This window comes from Callithrix jacchus, chromosome 12 (assembly GCF_049354715.1).
Source record: "Callithrix jacchus isolate 240 chromosome 12, calJac240_pri, whole genome shotgun sequence".
NCBI classification, from domain to species: domain Eukaryota; kingdom Metazoa; phylum Chordata; class Mammalia; order Primates; family Cebidae; genus Callithrix; species Callithrix jacchus.
In genome coordinates this window covers 4,751,862-4,765,994 of record NC_133513.1, presented here as the reverse complement: position 1 = coordinate 4,765,994, position 14,133 = coordinate 4,751,862, and the positions used below count along the sequence as shown (strand labels likewise).

The 14,133-nt window shown below is 61.0% G+C and overlaps 4 protein-coding genes across 12 annotated transcripts in view; 2 read left to right on the top strand and 2 right to left on the bottom strand.

The window, feature by feature from the left end:
• Positions 1 to 527: 527 nt before the first annotated feature.
• Positions 528 to 2,950, top strand: GFER (growth factor, augmenter of liver regeneration). Of its 2 annotated transcripts, none has more exons than XM_035266628.3 (3): positions 528 to 806; positions 1,066 to 1,259; positions 2,138 to 2,950. In XM_035266628.3, exons 1-3 carry the CDS (start codon positions 546 to 548, stop codon positions 2,298 to 2,300), a joined length of 618 nt encoding a protein of 205 aa, XP_035122519.1. In that variant the 5' UTR covers positions 528 to 545; the 3' UTR covers positions 2,301 to 2,950. The 2 variants fall into 2 exon arrangements, with proteins under 2 accessions (XP_035122519.1, XP_035122518.1); XM_035266627.3 differs by having other exon boundaries at positions 1,063 to 1,259.
• Positions 1,193 to 8,093, bottom strand: LOC144578555 (uncharacterized). Of its 2 annotated transcripts, XM_078344450.1 has the most exons (5): positions 7,722 to 8,093; positions 6,737 to 6,927; positions 4,957 to 5,006; positions 3,769 to 3,989; positions 1,193 to 3,492 (listed from the first exon to the last, which is right to left on the bottom strand). In XM_078344450.1, the coding sequence occupies exons 1-4, from the start codon at positions 7,845 to 7,847 to the stop codon at positions 3,946 to 3,948; spliced, it is 411 nt and encodes a 136-aa protein (XP_078200576.1). In that variant the 5' UTR covers positions 7,848 to 8,093; the 3' UTR covers positions 1,193 to 3,492; positions 3,769 to 3,945. The 2 variants fall into 2 exon arrangements, with proteins under 2 accessions (XP_078200576.1, XP_078200577.1); XM_078344451.1 differs by having other exon boundaries at positions 5,676 to 8,093.
• The window catches only part of SYNGR3 (synaptogyrin 3), a 24,031-nt gene continuing 15,777 nt past the window's right edge, over positions 5,880 to 14,133 (top strand). The window contains exons 1-4 of one of the 4 annotated variants that reach the window (XR_013524531.1): positions 5,880 to 6,094; positions 7,819 to 8,056; positions 8,513 to 8,655; positions 13,263 to 13,527. Coding sequence is in view for 3 of the 4 variants with exons in the window: in XM_035266624.3 (XP_035122515.1) it covers positions 5,996 to 6,094; positions 7,819 to 8,056; positions 8,513 to 8,655; positions 8,733 to 8,942 (690 nt within the window). In the remaining variant the exon portion in view is untranslated. Of the gene's footprint in view, positions 6,095 to 6,783; positions 7,079 to 7,818; positions 8,057 to 8,512; positions 8,656 to 8,732; positions 10,169 to 13,262; positions 13,528 to 14,133 lie in introns of those variants that run through there. The other 3 variants (XM_078344441.1, XM_035266624.3, XM_078344440.1) reach the window with 3 other exon arrangements.
• ZNF598 (zinc finger protein 598, E3 ubiquitin ligase) overlaps positions 12,424 to 14,133 on the bottom strand; it is a 10,865-nt gene continuing 9,155 nt past the window's right edge. For 3 of the 4 annotated variants that reach the window (XM_035266599.3, XM_017978642.4, XM_078344350.1), the window contains 3 exons: positions 13,672 to 13,828; positions 13,408 to 13,558; positions 12,424 to 13,307 (listed from right to left, as the gene is read on the bottom strand). In XM_035266599.3, coding sequence (XP_035122490.2) covers positions 12,954 to 13,307; positions 13,408 to 13,558; positions 13,672 to 13,828 — 662 coding nt within the window. In that variant the 3' untranslated portion in view covers positions 12,424 to 12,953. The remainder of the gene's footprint in view (positions 13,308 to 13,407; positions 13,559 to 13,671; positions 13,829 to 14,133) is intronic. The other variant, XM_035266600.3, reaches the window with a different exon arrangement.

The following is a 14,133-nucleotide window of genomic DNA, read 5'->3' as shown; positions in this document are numbered from 1 at the left end:
GCCCCCAGCCCTCGCTCAGGCCCGGCCCCCGCCTCCGACCCCGCCCCCAGCCCTCGCTCAGGCCCGGCCCCCGCCTCCGACTCCGCCCCCAGCCCTCGCTCGGGCCCGGCCCCCGCCCCCAGCCCTCGCTCGGGCCCGGCCCCCGCCTCCGACTCCGCCCCAGCCCTCGCTCAGGCCCGGCCCCCGCCTCCGACTCCGCCCCCAGCCCTCGCTCGGGCCCGGCCCCCGCCTCCGACCCCGCCCCCAGCCCTCGCTCAGGCCCGGCCCCCGCCTCCGACCCCGCCCCCAGCCCTCGCTCGGGCCCGGCCCCCGCCTCCGACCCCGCCCCCAGCCCTCGCTCGGGCCCGGCCCCCGCCTCCGACCCCGCCCCCAGCCCTCGCTCGGGCCCGGCCCCCGCCTCCGACTCCGCCCCCAGCCCTCGCTCGGGCCCGGCCCCCTCGAGCACGGCGCGCGCCTCCCGCTGGTATTTTCGCACGCTGGCCTGGAGGCCGACCTGGAGGCTCATCTGGAGGCCGAGCTAGCCCGGCAGACCTTGCGCGGGCAACATGGCGGCGCCCGGCGAGCGGGGCCGCTTCTATAGCGGGAACTACTTCTTCTTGCCCGGTGGCGCGCGCTCCGAAGTGATAGACGACCTGGCTACCGACGCACGGGGCCGGGGAGCGGGGCGGAGAGACGCGGCTGAGAGGTCAGCCCCGACGCCAGCCCAGGCGCCGACCTCCGAGTCTCAGGTCACCGAGGACGTCTCCCGGAGGCGGCCTTGCCGGGCCTGCGTGGACTTCAAGACGTGGATGCGGACGCAGCAGAAGGTGCAGATCCCTGCCCGACCTCCCCCAACCCCGCGCAGCCCCCGCCCAGGTGCCCCGGCAGAGCTCCCCAGGGTTGCCTTTCCCTGAACCTTGTCCCCCAGTTAGGTCCGGCCCTACAGGCATCATCTGCGTTTGGGCTGGATCGTCTGCAGGACGCTGGCCGGAGTCCACTGGGCCACCGGCTGGGCCGTGCAAGGGGGGAGCTTTGGGCGCTTCTGTTCGGAGAATGAACTCACTCTCGGTCGGCCTTCCGCAGCAGGACAGCAAATTTAGGGAGGACTGCCCGCCGGATCGCGAGGAACTGGGCCGCCACAGCTGGGCTGTCCTCCACACCCTGGCCGCCTACTACCCCGACCTGCCCACCCCAGAACAGCAGCAAGACATGGCCCAGTTCATACATTTATTTTCCAAGTTTTATCCCTGTGAGGAGTGTGCTGAAGACCTAAGGAAAAGGTAAGATGCGTTGGCAGGCATCAGAGCTTTACCCTGGAGCCTGGGCCTGGGGCTCCTGACTGACGCTATACCGGGGAACCTAGAGAAACCTGCAGAGGTGGCAGAAGCTTGCTGGGGAGCAGGGACCACCAACAGGTGAGGACAGAGGCTATCTGAGCCTCCTCCTCTTGTCTGAGGCCAAGCTGCCAGGATTTGCTGCTGGGAACTGCTCTCCCACGGCCACAGGTCTCCCAGGAAGGGCCTCCCTGCCTTGTTTGGCACCAAAGGCAGCTCCCCGCAGGTTAGGGAGGACTCCACTTTGCCTGACTTCTAGACTGCTGTTTTAAAATCTTGGAAACCCACTACTTTTGCTCCCAAGAGCCACCTCTTCCTCACTGAGGCATCCAAGAGCCAGAACTGGCCCTTGCAGGTGTTTCTAGGCCAGATGTGTGGGGCAGAGCTGCCATTGTAGCTTTCAGCCTGGGCAGTCAGAATGAGGTCTCTTGCTGACTGAGGCATCAGAGCCTCAGGTCCTAAGAATCAAGTCCAGTTTTCAGTTACAAGGCTGTGTCCAGCCCCACCCAGTTCACACTCTGCCTGGGGCCAGGGACACTAGATGCCGCCTCCTGGGTGTTAGGAGCTTGTAAAATTGCTAGGTCTGTGCTGTAATATTTTTCTTTGAGGCCCTGTCGGTGTTTCAGCAGCCCTGGGAATTTGCCACACCCAAGGAGCTGAAGGGTCAGGCCTGTTGTGGGAATTCCCATCCCTTGGAGCATGAGGGCACTCCGAGGTGAAGCCCAGAGCAGTGGCCCAGCTCTCCGTCCTTGGGAGCAGACAGAGCTGGCAGGGGTAGTGGAGCCGCTGCGTCCTCCCATTCTTCACATGCTCTCCCTACGCAGGCTGTGCAGGAACCAGCCAGACACCCGCACCCGGGCATGCTTCACGCAGTGGCTGTGCCACCTGCACAATGAGGTGAACCGCAAGCTGGGCAAGCCTGACTTTGACTGCTCAAAAGTGGATGAGCGCTGGCGTGACGGCTGGAAGGATGGCTCCTGTGACTAGAGGCTGGTCAGCCAGAGCCCATGGGACAGCCAGCCAGTGCCCTTGCAGTAGCCTGGCTGCATAGGGGCAGGGCACTCATTAAAGTGCATCAGGCTCAGAGCCTGTTATGTCTCAGTTGAGTGGTCCCAGGACACTGCCCGGGGGGCCCTGCCCCTCTCAGGTTTGGAACAGAGAGGCACCCACAGCAGGCACCTGCTGGCCGCCTCTTCAGTAGAGCCCCCAAGGAGCAGCAGCTGAACTGCAGGTGAGCGAGGCCGGAGGAGCCTGGGCTGCTCCTTGCCATTCAGGATGTGGCTTCCTGCTCTCCCCATGCCCTGGTGCCTCACTTCTCACACAGGAAGACTGGGCCTGGCTGGGCGACCCCATGCCTGTCCCTGGAGCCCAGGCCATTGCCTACCCACTGTGCAGCCAGGGATGCCCGCAGGCCCCTGCCCCCCATGGCTCTGTGCTGCTCACTTCATGGGCTGAACTCTCCACTGTGCTCAGTCCCTACAGGAAAGCTCAGGTGGGGTTTGTCTGAGGGTCCACCATCCTGCCCACTCCCTGCCTGGCTCATGCCTGCCAGCGTTGTGCCATGCCTGTCCACAGGGGATTTGTGCTGTCCCCTTCTTCAAAGTTTGAGGTCCAAATAAAACATTGAAGTGACTGAGGACCTTGGCTTTGTGTGCTTTGTGCTAGGGCCTGTAGCAGTGCACGGGGCCTGCTCTGTCCTTCTGTGTTCAGCTGCATTTCCTGCTGGGGTCCTGGTTCCTCAGGAGGAAAGGGAGGAACCCCAAGGTGAGAGAGGGCCGGGAACAGCAAGGACGCTGGTTGGTTGGGGAAGTGGGGGCCAGAATCAATGATACGGGGGTTCGAGGAGTACAGGGAGGCCAGACAGCATGAGGCCTCCCAGGCCCCAGAAAGGCCATGGCTTTTACCCCCAGCTCTTGTGACAGTAGGTTCTTGGCGGGTTTGGAGCCAGGGTATGGCAGGAAGTGATGTGGCTTTGAAGGGTCCTCTGGCTGCTGAGCTGGGATGAGGCAGGCAAGGGTGGAGCAGGGAGGCTGGCGAGGAAGCTGGAGCAATCACTGAGTGACCCCAGAGAGCAGACTTACCTCATGTTGGGGCTGACGTGGGGTCCACCGAGGGGAGAGTCTGAGAATGCTCAGGTGAGGATGGAGTCCTCAGAGACTGCTGGGCACAGCTGTGTGTGCTGGAGACAGAAAAGGCTATGAGTGCAGTGAGTAGGGGGTGACGGGGACCAGCTTTTGGGCCTCCCCAGCCAGAGCAGCCCAGCAACAGTGTCTCTTGTGGCTTAAAGCTCTAGGGACCTCTATCCTGAGGCCTGTGTGGAGGGAGCTGCCATATCACCCACCAGATTGGTCCTGCGGGGTTGCTGGCTTCTGTAGAGACTGCCCCGGGGGCCAAGTGGCACAAATGAGAGAAAGGAGATGGGGCTCTGCCAGGAGAGAAAGTGCCCTTTCCTCACCCAGACTCAGTGCTTCTCTCTGGCCTTTTTCGAGGCCTATGAGTGCCTCAGGAACAAGCCGGGTCCTCTGGTGAGGCTGTGGTCAGCTCAGGAACGCACTGCCTGTATCTGCTGTCCTTCCTAGCTGCCTTACTTTTCCCCTGTCTTTCTTGAAGTTTCACTCCCAAATAAAACTCTTCACTTTGACTCAGAGGCTGTTGAGGGCATCCAGGCCAGTGGAACTGAAATTCAAGGAAAGGTTCTAGCTCAAGCTAGTGTTCCAGAGCTGTTGACACACAGACCAGAAGAGTCAGCACAGAGGGAGGAGAGACCCCCCCCCAACCACCACCAGGGTCAAGCCCTGGGCTCCTAAGGCTCACAGGTTACAGAGGAGAGGCCCATGAGGTAGGAGGAGCACCAGGAGGGAGGAGGATCTCCAGGTGGGGTGCAATGGCTCACATCTGTAATCCCAGCACTTTGGAAAGCCAAGGTGGGCAGGTCACTTAAGGTCAGGAGTTAGAGCACAGCCTGGCAAAACCAAAATTAAAAATATTTTTTAAAATTAGCCAGGCACGGTGGCATGCCTGTAATCCCAGCCACTCCAGAGGCTGAGGCAGAAGCATCACTTGAGCCTCTGAGGCAAAGGTTGTGCAGTCTTGAGCCAAGATTGAGCCACTGCACTCCAGCCTGGGTGACAGTGCAACTCTGTCTCAAAAGAAAAACTGAGCTGACAGCAGCATCAGACTTGCCCTTGGGATTGGCACGGAGAGGTCAGTGGCAGCCTTGAGTTTAGGTGGTGGTGGGAGCTGATTCTGCCGGGTCTCAGAGGGAGAGAGGAGGGGTGGTGCAGGCAGAGAATAGAAGACTCAAGCTTGCTGCTCATAACTGCGGGCAGCTGGAGGGGAGGGAGGTGGGGTCAATAGTGTGGCTTTTTAGGAGAAAGTGTAGCATGTCTGCGTGCTGATGTAAAAAGGAAAATGAATGACAGAGGGGAGGCCTGGGGCCAGTGGGTGAGACAGTCGGGATCAGACGCACAGTAGATGGATTTGAAATCCAGTGAGTGGCGCCTCTGGCAACAGCTGCTCTGCCCGACTGTGCCCAGCCTGACTGAAGAAAGAGCTCCACACCAGAACCAATGGGCTCCAGGGGGGCTGGGCAAGGCGGCACCATGTACACCAGGTTGTCGTAGCAGGCAGGTGGGCTGTTTACCTGTCTGAAGAACAGGGTGGTAACAGACTCTGCCTCCACAGGTGACGCACCTGGTGGTGTAAATGCTCAGTCAGTGCAGACATCTCAATGCTCTAGACAGAAACCTAAGAGTCATCTGAACTTCCAGCCCAGCAGGAACATGAGGGGAGGGACCCTGTTGCACCCAGGGCTGGGGTCTGGAGGGGACCCAGCAGGGCACAGGACAGCCAGGCACTGACCCCATCCAACTGCTGGTCTCTGATGCCTCTCCCTGCCCTCGATTCCAGACTAGGTGCTGCAAGTGCCCTAGGGAGACCCAGAAGTAGGGAGGGCATTGGGAGCGCCAGCACCTGGCCACGGGCAAGGAGCAGACACATAAAAACCAACACTCTCATTGGCGATGGCCACGGTGGTCCTCCTCATCCCTCAACAGGTGCTCCTGGGGTGGAGGCCTTTCTTGCCACCAGACTCTCCCAGCCCAAGGCTAGAACCTGCTGAAGGACCAGCTAGAGCACTGTGGGGGGCCATGGGAAAGATCCCAGTTGCCCATCTGGTCTTCCTGGGACCAGGGCCAGGGAGCCAGTCCCCTCTCCCGACGGTTGGGAGAAGATGCTGGAGCCCGTGGACCTCCTACTCCTTCATTTTCTCACCCAAGGGCCCTTCGCAGAGGAGCGGGTTCCTTTTCCTGTCTGTCCTCCCGGCTATGGCAAAGTCTGCACCCAGCGCCCTTGCCCCCTTACTCCGGGGATCTGGTTGGCGGGTTCCTGAGGATGGTCTCAATCTCAAGATCCCGGCAGGCAGGTGCCGGTGGGGGATGGGAGGTGGGCGCGGCGGAGAGAGAGGACGGCCCTGGCCCCGCGCGCGTGGACCCAGTGAGGGGCACGGGCTCGGCCCCGCCCCGTCCCGCGCGCCCCCGCAACTGCCGGCGCGCGCTCCCGGGAGGCGGCGACGGCTGCAGCGTCGGTAGCATCAGCATCCGCGGCAGTGGCCTCGGGCGGGGCTGGACGGACGGACAGGCGGACAGAGGGCGCCGGGGGCGCGCATCCCGCCCGGGCCGGCCATGGAGGGCGCCTCCTTCGGTGCGGGCCGTGCGGGGGCCGCCCTGGACCCCGTGAGCTTTGCGCGGCGGCCCCAGACACTGCTCCGGGTCGCGTCCTGGGTGAGTGGCCCCTGCGCGGGCCCCCGCCCCTGCCTCGCGACCCTCATGCCCCTAGCCGCCCCCTGACCCCTGCTTCTCGCCCCCAACCTCTCTCTCATCCTTGCCGGCCCCTCCCAGCCGGCCTCAGGTTGGGGTGACGTCACCGGGCAGGGCGCGCCCACCTGCGGGCGGGGGAGGGGCCGGCGGCGACGGAGAGGGACCTTGAGAGGTCACCGCCGGTGGCCCCTACCCCTGCCTCCTCCCCGGGTCTAATTCCAGTCCCTTTCCGCAGCCCTTACTCCGTTTTTCCTGTTCTCGTGACCTGGAAGCAGGCTCTGGGTGGGGACGGGATTCACCGAGGGGCAGAAGGAGGGGGCTACGGGAACCGAGAGAGATGGGGCAGCGCCTCCCCTTTACCCTGCACGCACACCCTCCGGGCTCCTTGGCAGGGAGCCTGTCCCTTGGCCCTCAGGTCCAGCTGTGAGTTGAGGGAGGAGAGGTTTGGGCTAGGAGGGCTTCATGTCGGCGGTGGTGTGGGAGGCAGGTATGGGGCAGCCTAGCCCACTGGGGTGTCTCTGGGAGGGCCCTGTTGCCCCTTCCTGCCCTCTGGCAGGGGAGGTAGCAAGTAGGTGGCGGAGCTCTGGGTTTTGTCCAGGTGGTGACCTCGGCGCGTATCCTGGATGAGGGCGGTGCCCACGGTGAGGCAGGGGGCTTTGGTCTCCCCTTCGGAGTGGCTCTGACCAGACCGGGAGGCAGGGCGCTGCGTTCCAGTATGAGCTCATGTCCCGACTTGTGGCCCACTCCTGGGGGACAAGTGCATGTCCTGGCTTCCTCCTCGCCTTGGTCTCTCGGAGCTGGAGCGGGAAAAGATCGAAGGGATGAGGTTGAGGCTGGAATTCTTTTCTTGGAAACACAGGGCTGCCCCCTACAGCGCTGGTTAAAATGACTGCCTTCCCCACCCCTCCGCTGCCTGCCTCCCGGGACTGGTCTGCAGGAGGCACTGAGGTTTGACTGAATCCCAGAGGTCAACGGTGTCATCCTTTCAGCCCAAACACTTAGGGGCGTTATTAATAATCAGTCACGTGGGGACCGTCATGACTCAGGTGCCCACCACGTGCAGAAAACTGGGTGGACGTCTCTGTCCCAGAACTCCAGTTTTGTCCGTCACCCTATTTGCATTGCTAGAAAAAGGCCAGACAGCTCGCAACCGCGCAGGGAGCAACAGCCCCGCTGCCCCCATGCCCTCCTCCCGCCCCGCTCTGCCCGCTCCACTCCTACCTCCAGTTTGCCCTGCCGGCGCCAGCCTGGGAATCATGGGCCCAGGTGAAGGCTCCTGTTCCCACACTCTTGGGTGGGCTCTGAGGGGACATCACGGGCCCATGCGGTGCCCCGGCTTTTGTCACCCTTGCATTCCCGGACACTTCCCCTTTGGAGCCCTTATGTCCCCATTTATAAAGAGGGTGAGAACGATGGAGACCCCATGGGGACCTTCTGATGATTCGGTGAGGGAACGCATGTAAAGTGGCGGTTTAGGACAATGCCTGGGCACAGCATATGCTCACTAAACGGTCCGCGTCGTCAACAATTACTGAATACGCGAGCGTTTGGGAAAGGAAGAGGTGACCACGCCCCCCACCCAGATACCGGCCTGGGAACGCAGGGACAGGCCCGGGGGCGTGGGCGCTCCCGGTGGGCGACGCAGAGGTCGGGTCGCCGCAGGGCCCTGAGCACCGCGCCGCCCGCAGGTGTTCTCCATCGCCGTCTTCGGGCCCATCGTCAACGAGGGCTACGTGAACACCGACAGCGGCCCGGAGCTGCGCTGCGTGTTCAACGGGAACGCGGGCGCCTGCCGCTTCGGCGTCGCGCTGGGCCTCGGAGCCTTCCTCGCCTGCGCCGCCTTCCTGCTGCTCGACGTGCGCTTCCAGCAGATCAGCAGCGTCCGCGACCGCCGGCGCGCGGTGCTGCTAGACCTGGGCTTCTCAGGTGGGCGAGGCGGGAACCGGGAGCGGGAGGCTGGGGCGGGGCCTGAGGCGGCGAGCGGCAATGGGCCTTCCGGGTGGGCGGGGCCTGGGCGGGGCGGGCCGCTGGCGTTCCTAGGTGGGCGGAGCCTGAGACGGCGAGAGTCCGTGGGCCTCCCGGGTGGGCGGGGAGGGGGCGGGGCCTGGGTGGGGAGCGCCACTGGAGCTGCTGGTGGGCGGGGCCTGCTGCAAGGAGCGGCAATGGCCCTCCCGGGTGGGCGGGGAGAGGGCGGGGTCTGGACGGGGAGCGCCGAGGGACTTCCTAGGTGGGCGGGGGCGGGGCCTGGGCGCGGAACGCCGCTGGCGCTCTGGGGAGGGAGGCGGGGCCTCCAGCCGCGTGCCCGCCGACCCCTCCTCTTCCGGGAGAGGCCGCAGTGGGCCCCTTGTGGGCCGCCGCCTTGACCGTCCGCGCCGCCCGCAGGACTCTGGTCTTTCTTGTGGTTTGTGGGCTTCTGCTTCCTCACAAATCAGTGGCAGCGCACGGCGCCCGGGCCGGCCACAACGCAGGCGGGAGACGCGGCGCGGGCCGCCATCGCCTTCAGCTTCTTTTCCATCCTCAGCTGGGTGAGTGCGGGGCCTGGGGGGACCGGGCGAAGGGGCGGGGCGCTCGACTGACCCTGGCTGACCCCGCCCCCGCGCAGGTGGCGCTCACGGTGAAGGCCTTGCAGCGGTTCCGCCTGGGAACAGACATGTCGCTCTTCGCCACCGAACAGCTGAGCGCCGGGGCGGGCCAGGCCTACCCCGGCTATCCGGTGGGCAGTGGCGTGGAGGGCACCGAGACCTACCAGAGCCCGCCCTTCACCGAGACCCTGGACACCAGCCCCAAAGGGTATCAGGTGCCCGCCTACTAGTGGCTGGCAGGCACAGACCAGGGCTCCAAGGCCACCCCACCAACGCTGGCCCCAAGGTCTCTGGGACCTCCCTTGGGTCCTTCCAGCTCAGTGCCAGGGACAGAGTGGGTGGCCGCTTTGGGCCATTCGGGGCCAAGAGGGGGTGGCCCCTCGAGTGCCTGGGCTGTCCCCTGCCGAGTTACCCCAGTCCCTCAGCACCTGGCCCCAGGCCTGAGGTCCTGAGAAGGGGATAGCACCGTCCAGGACGTGTGTCCCAAGCCTCGAATGGACTGGCCTGGGGGAGCATTCCCCTCTTGGGCCAGCCACCCTGCGGCTCACCTGCCCACTCCGGGGTCAGAGGTCCAGCTGCCCTCTACGATCAGGTGCAGGCGCTGCCCAGGACAAAGCAGGTGCAGGGCAAAGACACCACCCTCGCCCCGAGGCTGGGGCTCCTTGCCACTGTTCCCATCCCATGTCCCTGTGGGTAGTGACTGTCTTGCTTTTGTCATGGTGGTACGTCCTGTCTGGAGCGGCTCTCCACTCTCTCTCACAGGCTCATAGAACAGCCCGGCCCTGTCAGTGTTGTGATCGTGGTCCTGTCTTTGGGTTTCACCTCCTAGTGCCCCACAAGCCACTCCTCTGTCTGTGGCCCTGACCCCTGCCCAGGTGTGGGTGGTTCTGGCTAGGAAGGCACAAGGTAGCTGCAGGCCTGGGCACCCGTCCTGTCTAGGCCCTTCAGTAAGACCTTGTCAGGGGAGGTGAAGGACACCTGGGTGCCAGGCAAGACAGGCCCCTCAGCAGGAGAGAGGCCCAGAGGCTCCAGCTGGCCACTGTGCCCCAGGAGACGGCCCCTGCGGTTCCCTTTACCTTGGCTTCCTGGACCAGTCCCTGCCTCTCCACCTGCACCCCACTTCCTGGCCCAGTCCCAGGTTGGAGTCCCTCTGCGTAGCTGCCTACTCATGCGTTGCTCAAAGCTGGCTTTTCACATTAAGTCAACAACAAACATGGTTGCCACATTTCATCAAACAGACAGACACCTCCCTCTGGAGTTGCAGTTGAGTGACAACCTCGTTACATTGTAGCCTAGACCAATTCTGTGTGGATATTTAAGTGAAATGTTTACAATTTTTGTATATATCGCGCGCTCTCTCTCCCTCTCCTGAAAGACCAGAGATGGTGTATTTTCAGTGTCCCGTGTTCTGACTGCACCTTCTTTACAATAAAGAGTGTAACTCAGTTGACTGTGACTTGGACACTCCTGGAATCATTTCTCCGCCTGCTCTTCCTGGTGCCAGGGATTGGGATCTAAGAGGCACCAGGGTCCACAGGAGGGACAGGAAGGTAGAGGCCAAGCTGACCCCCAGGCTCTGGGGGCCCCAGGTCCATAGGTCCCCACCGCCACGTATCACACTAATCTGGTTCTCTGGAGAGACCCCTTGCTTTTTTTTTTTTTTTGAGAAGGAGGCTCGCTCTGTTGTCCAAGCTGGAGTGCAGTGGCACAATCTCCACTCACTGCAGCCTCCGCCTCCCAGCTTCAACTACCTCAGCCTCTGGAGTAGCTGGGATTACAGGCACGCGCCACCACACCCAGCTAATTTTTATATTTTTAGTAGAGACAGAGTTTTGTCATATTGGCCAGCCTGGTCTCAAACTTCAGACCTCAAGTGATCTGCCCACCTTGGTCTCCTAAAGTGCTAGGATTATAGACGTGAGCCACAGCCTCCTCTGGCCTGTTTTTCGTTTGTTGAGTGAAAAACAAAAACAAAAGCAAAAAAACAAAAAACCAGATGCCCAGGCTGGAGTGTGGTGGCGAAATCTTGGCTCACTTCAACCTCTAGCAGGCTGCGACATCTACCTTCCGGGCTCATGTGACTCTCCCTGCTCAGCCTCCTGAGTAGCTGGAACCACAGGCATGTGCCATCATGCCCAGTTAATTTTAAAGCATTTTGTAGAAATGGAGTCTCCTTATGTTGCTTAGGCTGGTCTTGAACTCCTGAGATCAAGTGATCTTCCCATCTTAGCCTCCCAAAGTGCTGGGATTTCAGGCGTCCGTCCCTGCTAATTTCACTCTGAATGTCCTGGCACTCTGTGACGCTGATGAGTGACGGTACCATATGCGTTGTTTATAAGTTATCTTTTCTATTTGATAACGATCTTTAGGGTTCCCTTCTGTAAATCCTTACCTAGACAAGAATTTTTTGTCATTGATCATGCTTGGTCCTTGATGGTTTGTTTTACCCCTCTTGATGTTGAGGAGAGCAGTCACTATTCCATGTCCTCTTCTCTGCACCTTCTGTTCCTGGGACTCCTGTGAGATTTACTGTGCAGCCTCCAGAGCTGGGTCCCTATTTCGTGGCCACACCCCTTCCCCATCTCTCACAGGTACCTTTTGCAGTTACCTCCTGGGGAGATTTCCTCAGCTTGATGGTGTTTACTTTTCAACCTATCTGTATTGGGATTTTTGTCTCAATCACTTTTTATTCCTAGGATTTGTTTTTTTTTTTTTTTTTGAGACGGAGTTTCGCTCTTTTTACTCAGGCTGGAGGGCAATGGTGCCATCTCGGCTCACCGCAACCTCCGCCTCCTGGGTTCAGGCGATTCTCCCGCCTCAGCCTCCCGAGTAGCTGGGACTACAGGCACGCTCCACCATGCCCAGCTGATTTTTTGTATTTTTAGTAGAGACGGGGTTTCACCATGTTGACCAGGATGGTCTCGATCTCTTGACCTCGTGATCCACCCGCCTTGGCCTCCCAAAGTGCTGGGATTATAGGCGTGAACCACCGCGCCTGGCCAACCAGGGGCTCTTTATTATTTTGTGTGGAGATGGGGGGTCTCCCTATTTTCCCAGGCTAGTCTCAGACTCCTGGCCTCAAACAGTCCACCCACCTGAGCCTCCTAAAGTGCTGGGATTACAGGCGTGAGCCACCGTGCCCGGCCAAAAAAGGCTATTTTCAATAACCTTAGGGAAACAGCCCATTTCCCAGACTGCTCTACTCTACTGTGGGGCTGGAACCTGCCATTGCCTGCAAAGTGGGCATCAGCTGTGAGGTGTGTCTGGTGTGAGGGGAATGCAGGTGGCATCTATCCAGCCTCTTGTCTCCTAGCTGGCCCCAGGATGGCCATCACCCAGGGGACACCACTTGAGTCCCACTGTCCAAGTCCCCAGCTTCAGGGGGGCAGTGCTAATGCCACCACATGCTCTGGCCCAGCCCCTCTGCAGGCCACTGACTTTGGCCCTTCATCAACACGAGATCCCTTTCTGCTTACTTCAGAAAAATATTTCTACGTATTCTTGGCCTTAAATATGGCTACGTTTAGAGCTTTTTTCCTACTTACATGTGCTGGAAGCAGAAAGGTGGTTATCGTATGTGTCTGGTCTCCCTCCAAAAACCCTAGATCCAGATAATTAAGCCGCAGTATTTCAGGTGTCCCCTCCACCCTATTTCTAAATTTGGCTTTAGGGTGTCCTTGGAAGACAGAGAAGCTCAGAACACCAGTTATGTGCAGTATTGCAAAATAAATTTATTTGAAGATAAACTGTCTTATAAAAGGTCAGAGGCAATTTGAGATGCCAGATTCAGCTTGTCTCATAAAAAGATTCAACTTCAAGTAGCACAATTTCGTGTCTGCTTTTAATCCCTAACATTCTTGAAATACGAAACAGCCAACTGTTTATACAACACACATCTGTGACATCTGACTCTGGCACCAGTGCAGCCGTAGCTTCAGGAGGGCCTGGATCAGGCCACCACGGCCTCTGGCTCTGACAGCAGCAGCAGGCCTTCCCTCCCCTGGCGCCTCCCAAAAGCACAAGAATGCAGGCCAAGACTGGCCCACCAGGGAGGCAGGGGTGGACTTCCATCTGCCACCAGGGTGGGTGGACCATCCTGGCAATTCCCTGGTGGGCCTGGCCAACCAAGAGGCCGGAGCAGGCAGCCTCACCACTGCCTTACCTGGCTGCCTGGCAGCCCGGAGAGGATGGAAGGAGGAAGGACGTTCGCGGTGCAGTAGCTCCGGCCACGCTAGAGGGAGCTACGTGATGATCCTGGCGATGGCTTGCAGGGAGGGGAAGTCATCGTCCCGGACAGCATGCAGCTCCTGGTGGCTGCTGACGTCCCCGTGCGCAAGCACCTGCTGGCACGTGGGGCACACACGGCAGTCCAGGCCCGTCTGCTGGGTGGTGGCTTGCCACGCGCTCTTCTTGTTCTTTTTGGACTTGGTGCTGGGAGGCTTCTCGCGGCTGCAGAAGTCCATGTGTGCAGACAGAAGCTCCTGCTGCTTGGCCGTGTCAGGCAGCAGGACTAGCAGCTCATTGAAGACCTTCTGGAAATTCTCCCCCAGCAGGTCCCGGCAACTCTTGTAATACTGGGCTGCGGAGATCAGGCCCTGCTGCCCGATAGCTGGACTCAGTCATCCCTGGATGAAGACGGGCTATCCACCCCTCCCGGCCAACCTGACCCATCTCAACTCCCCAGGCCCGCCTGACCTGTCTGAACTCCCCTGAGTGGCTCTTGAACTCGCTGAATCGGGCCTCATCACTCTGCAAGAAGTCCCTGATGGACTGGATGAGCTGCAGGTTCCTCTCCCGGAAGTTCTCGGGGACTAGGTAGGCCCGCGGAGCAGGCGTTGGCCTGGGTCTGGGGGTCAGGAGGTGAAGAGGAGGTGGAGGTTTCAACCTTTAGGGTGGCCCAAGGGGAGGGTACCCTCCTCCAGCCCCCAGTGGATGCCAGGCAACCCCCCCTACACTTACGCTTTCGTGGTGGTGGCGGCGGCGGGGCTGGGGACACAGGCCGGGTGGGGGCTAGGCAGGAGGCCAGAGAAGCCGGGTGGCGGCTTGCTGACAGGGGGCACCAGGCCTGGCGGGGGTGGGGGAGGCGTGCTCTTCAGGAGCACCACAGCACTGAAGCCTGAGGGGTGGCAGGGCAACACCCAGAGCCCTCGCTGAGTGAGGGTTGCCCAGCCTCCGGGGACAGCTTCTGTCCACAGCCATTCTCATGGTGTGGCAGGCCCAGCCCACGTGAGCTCATGCACCCTCAGTCCCAGCGAGTGCCAGGAGGGCCGATCTCACCGAGGCAAGGGATGCAAGGCAGTTAAGGGAATGCTGTAGGTCACGTGGGTGGCCAATGGCAGTGCACAGGGGTTACCAACACCCAGCTGCAGGCTGTGCCTGTTGCTCCATCCTGATCCCAGCCCCTCCCAATGCCCATAGAGC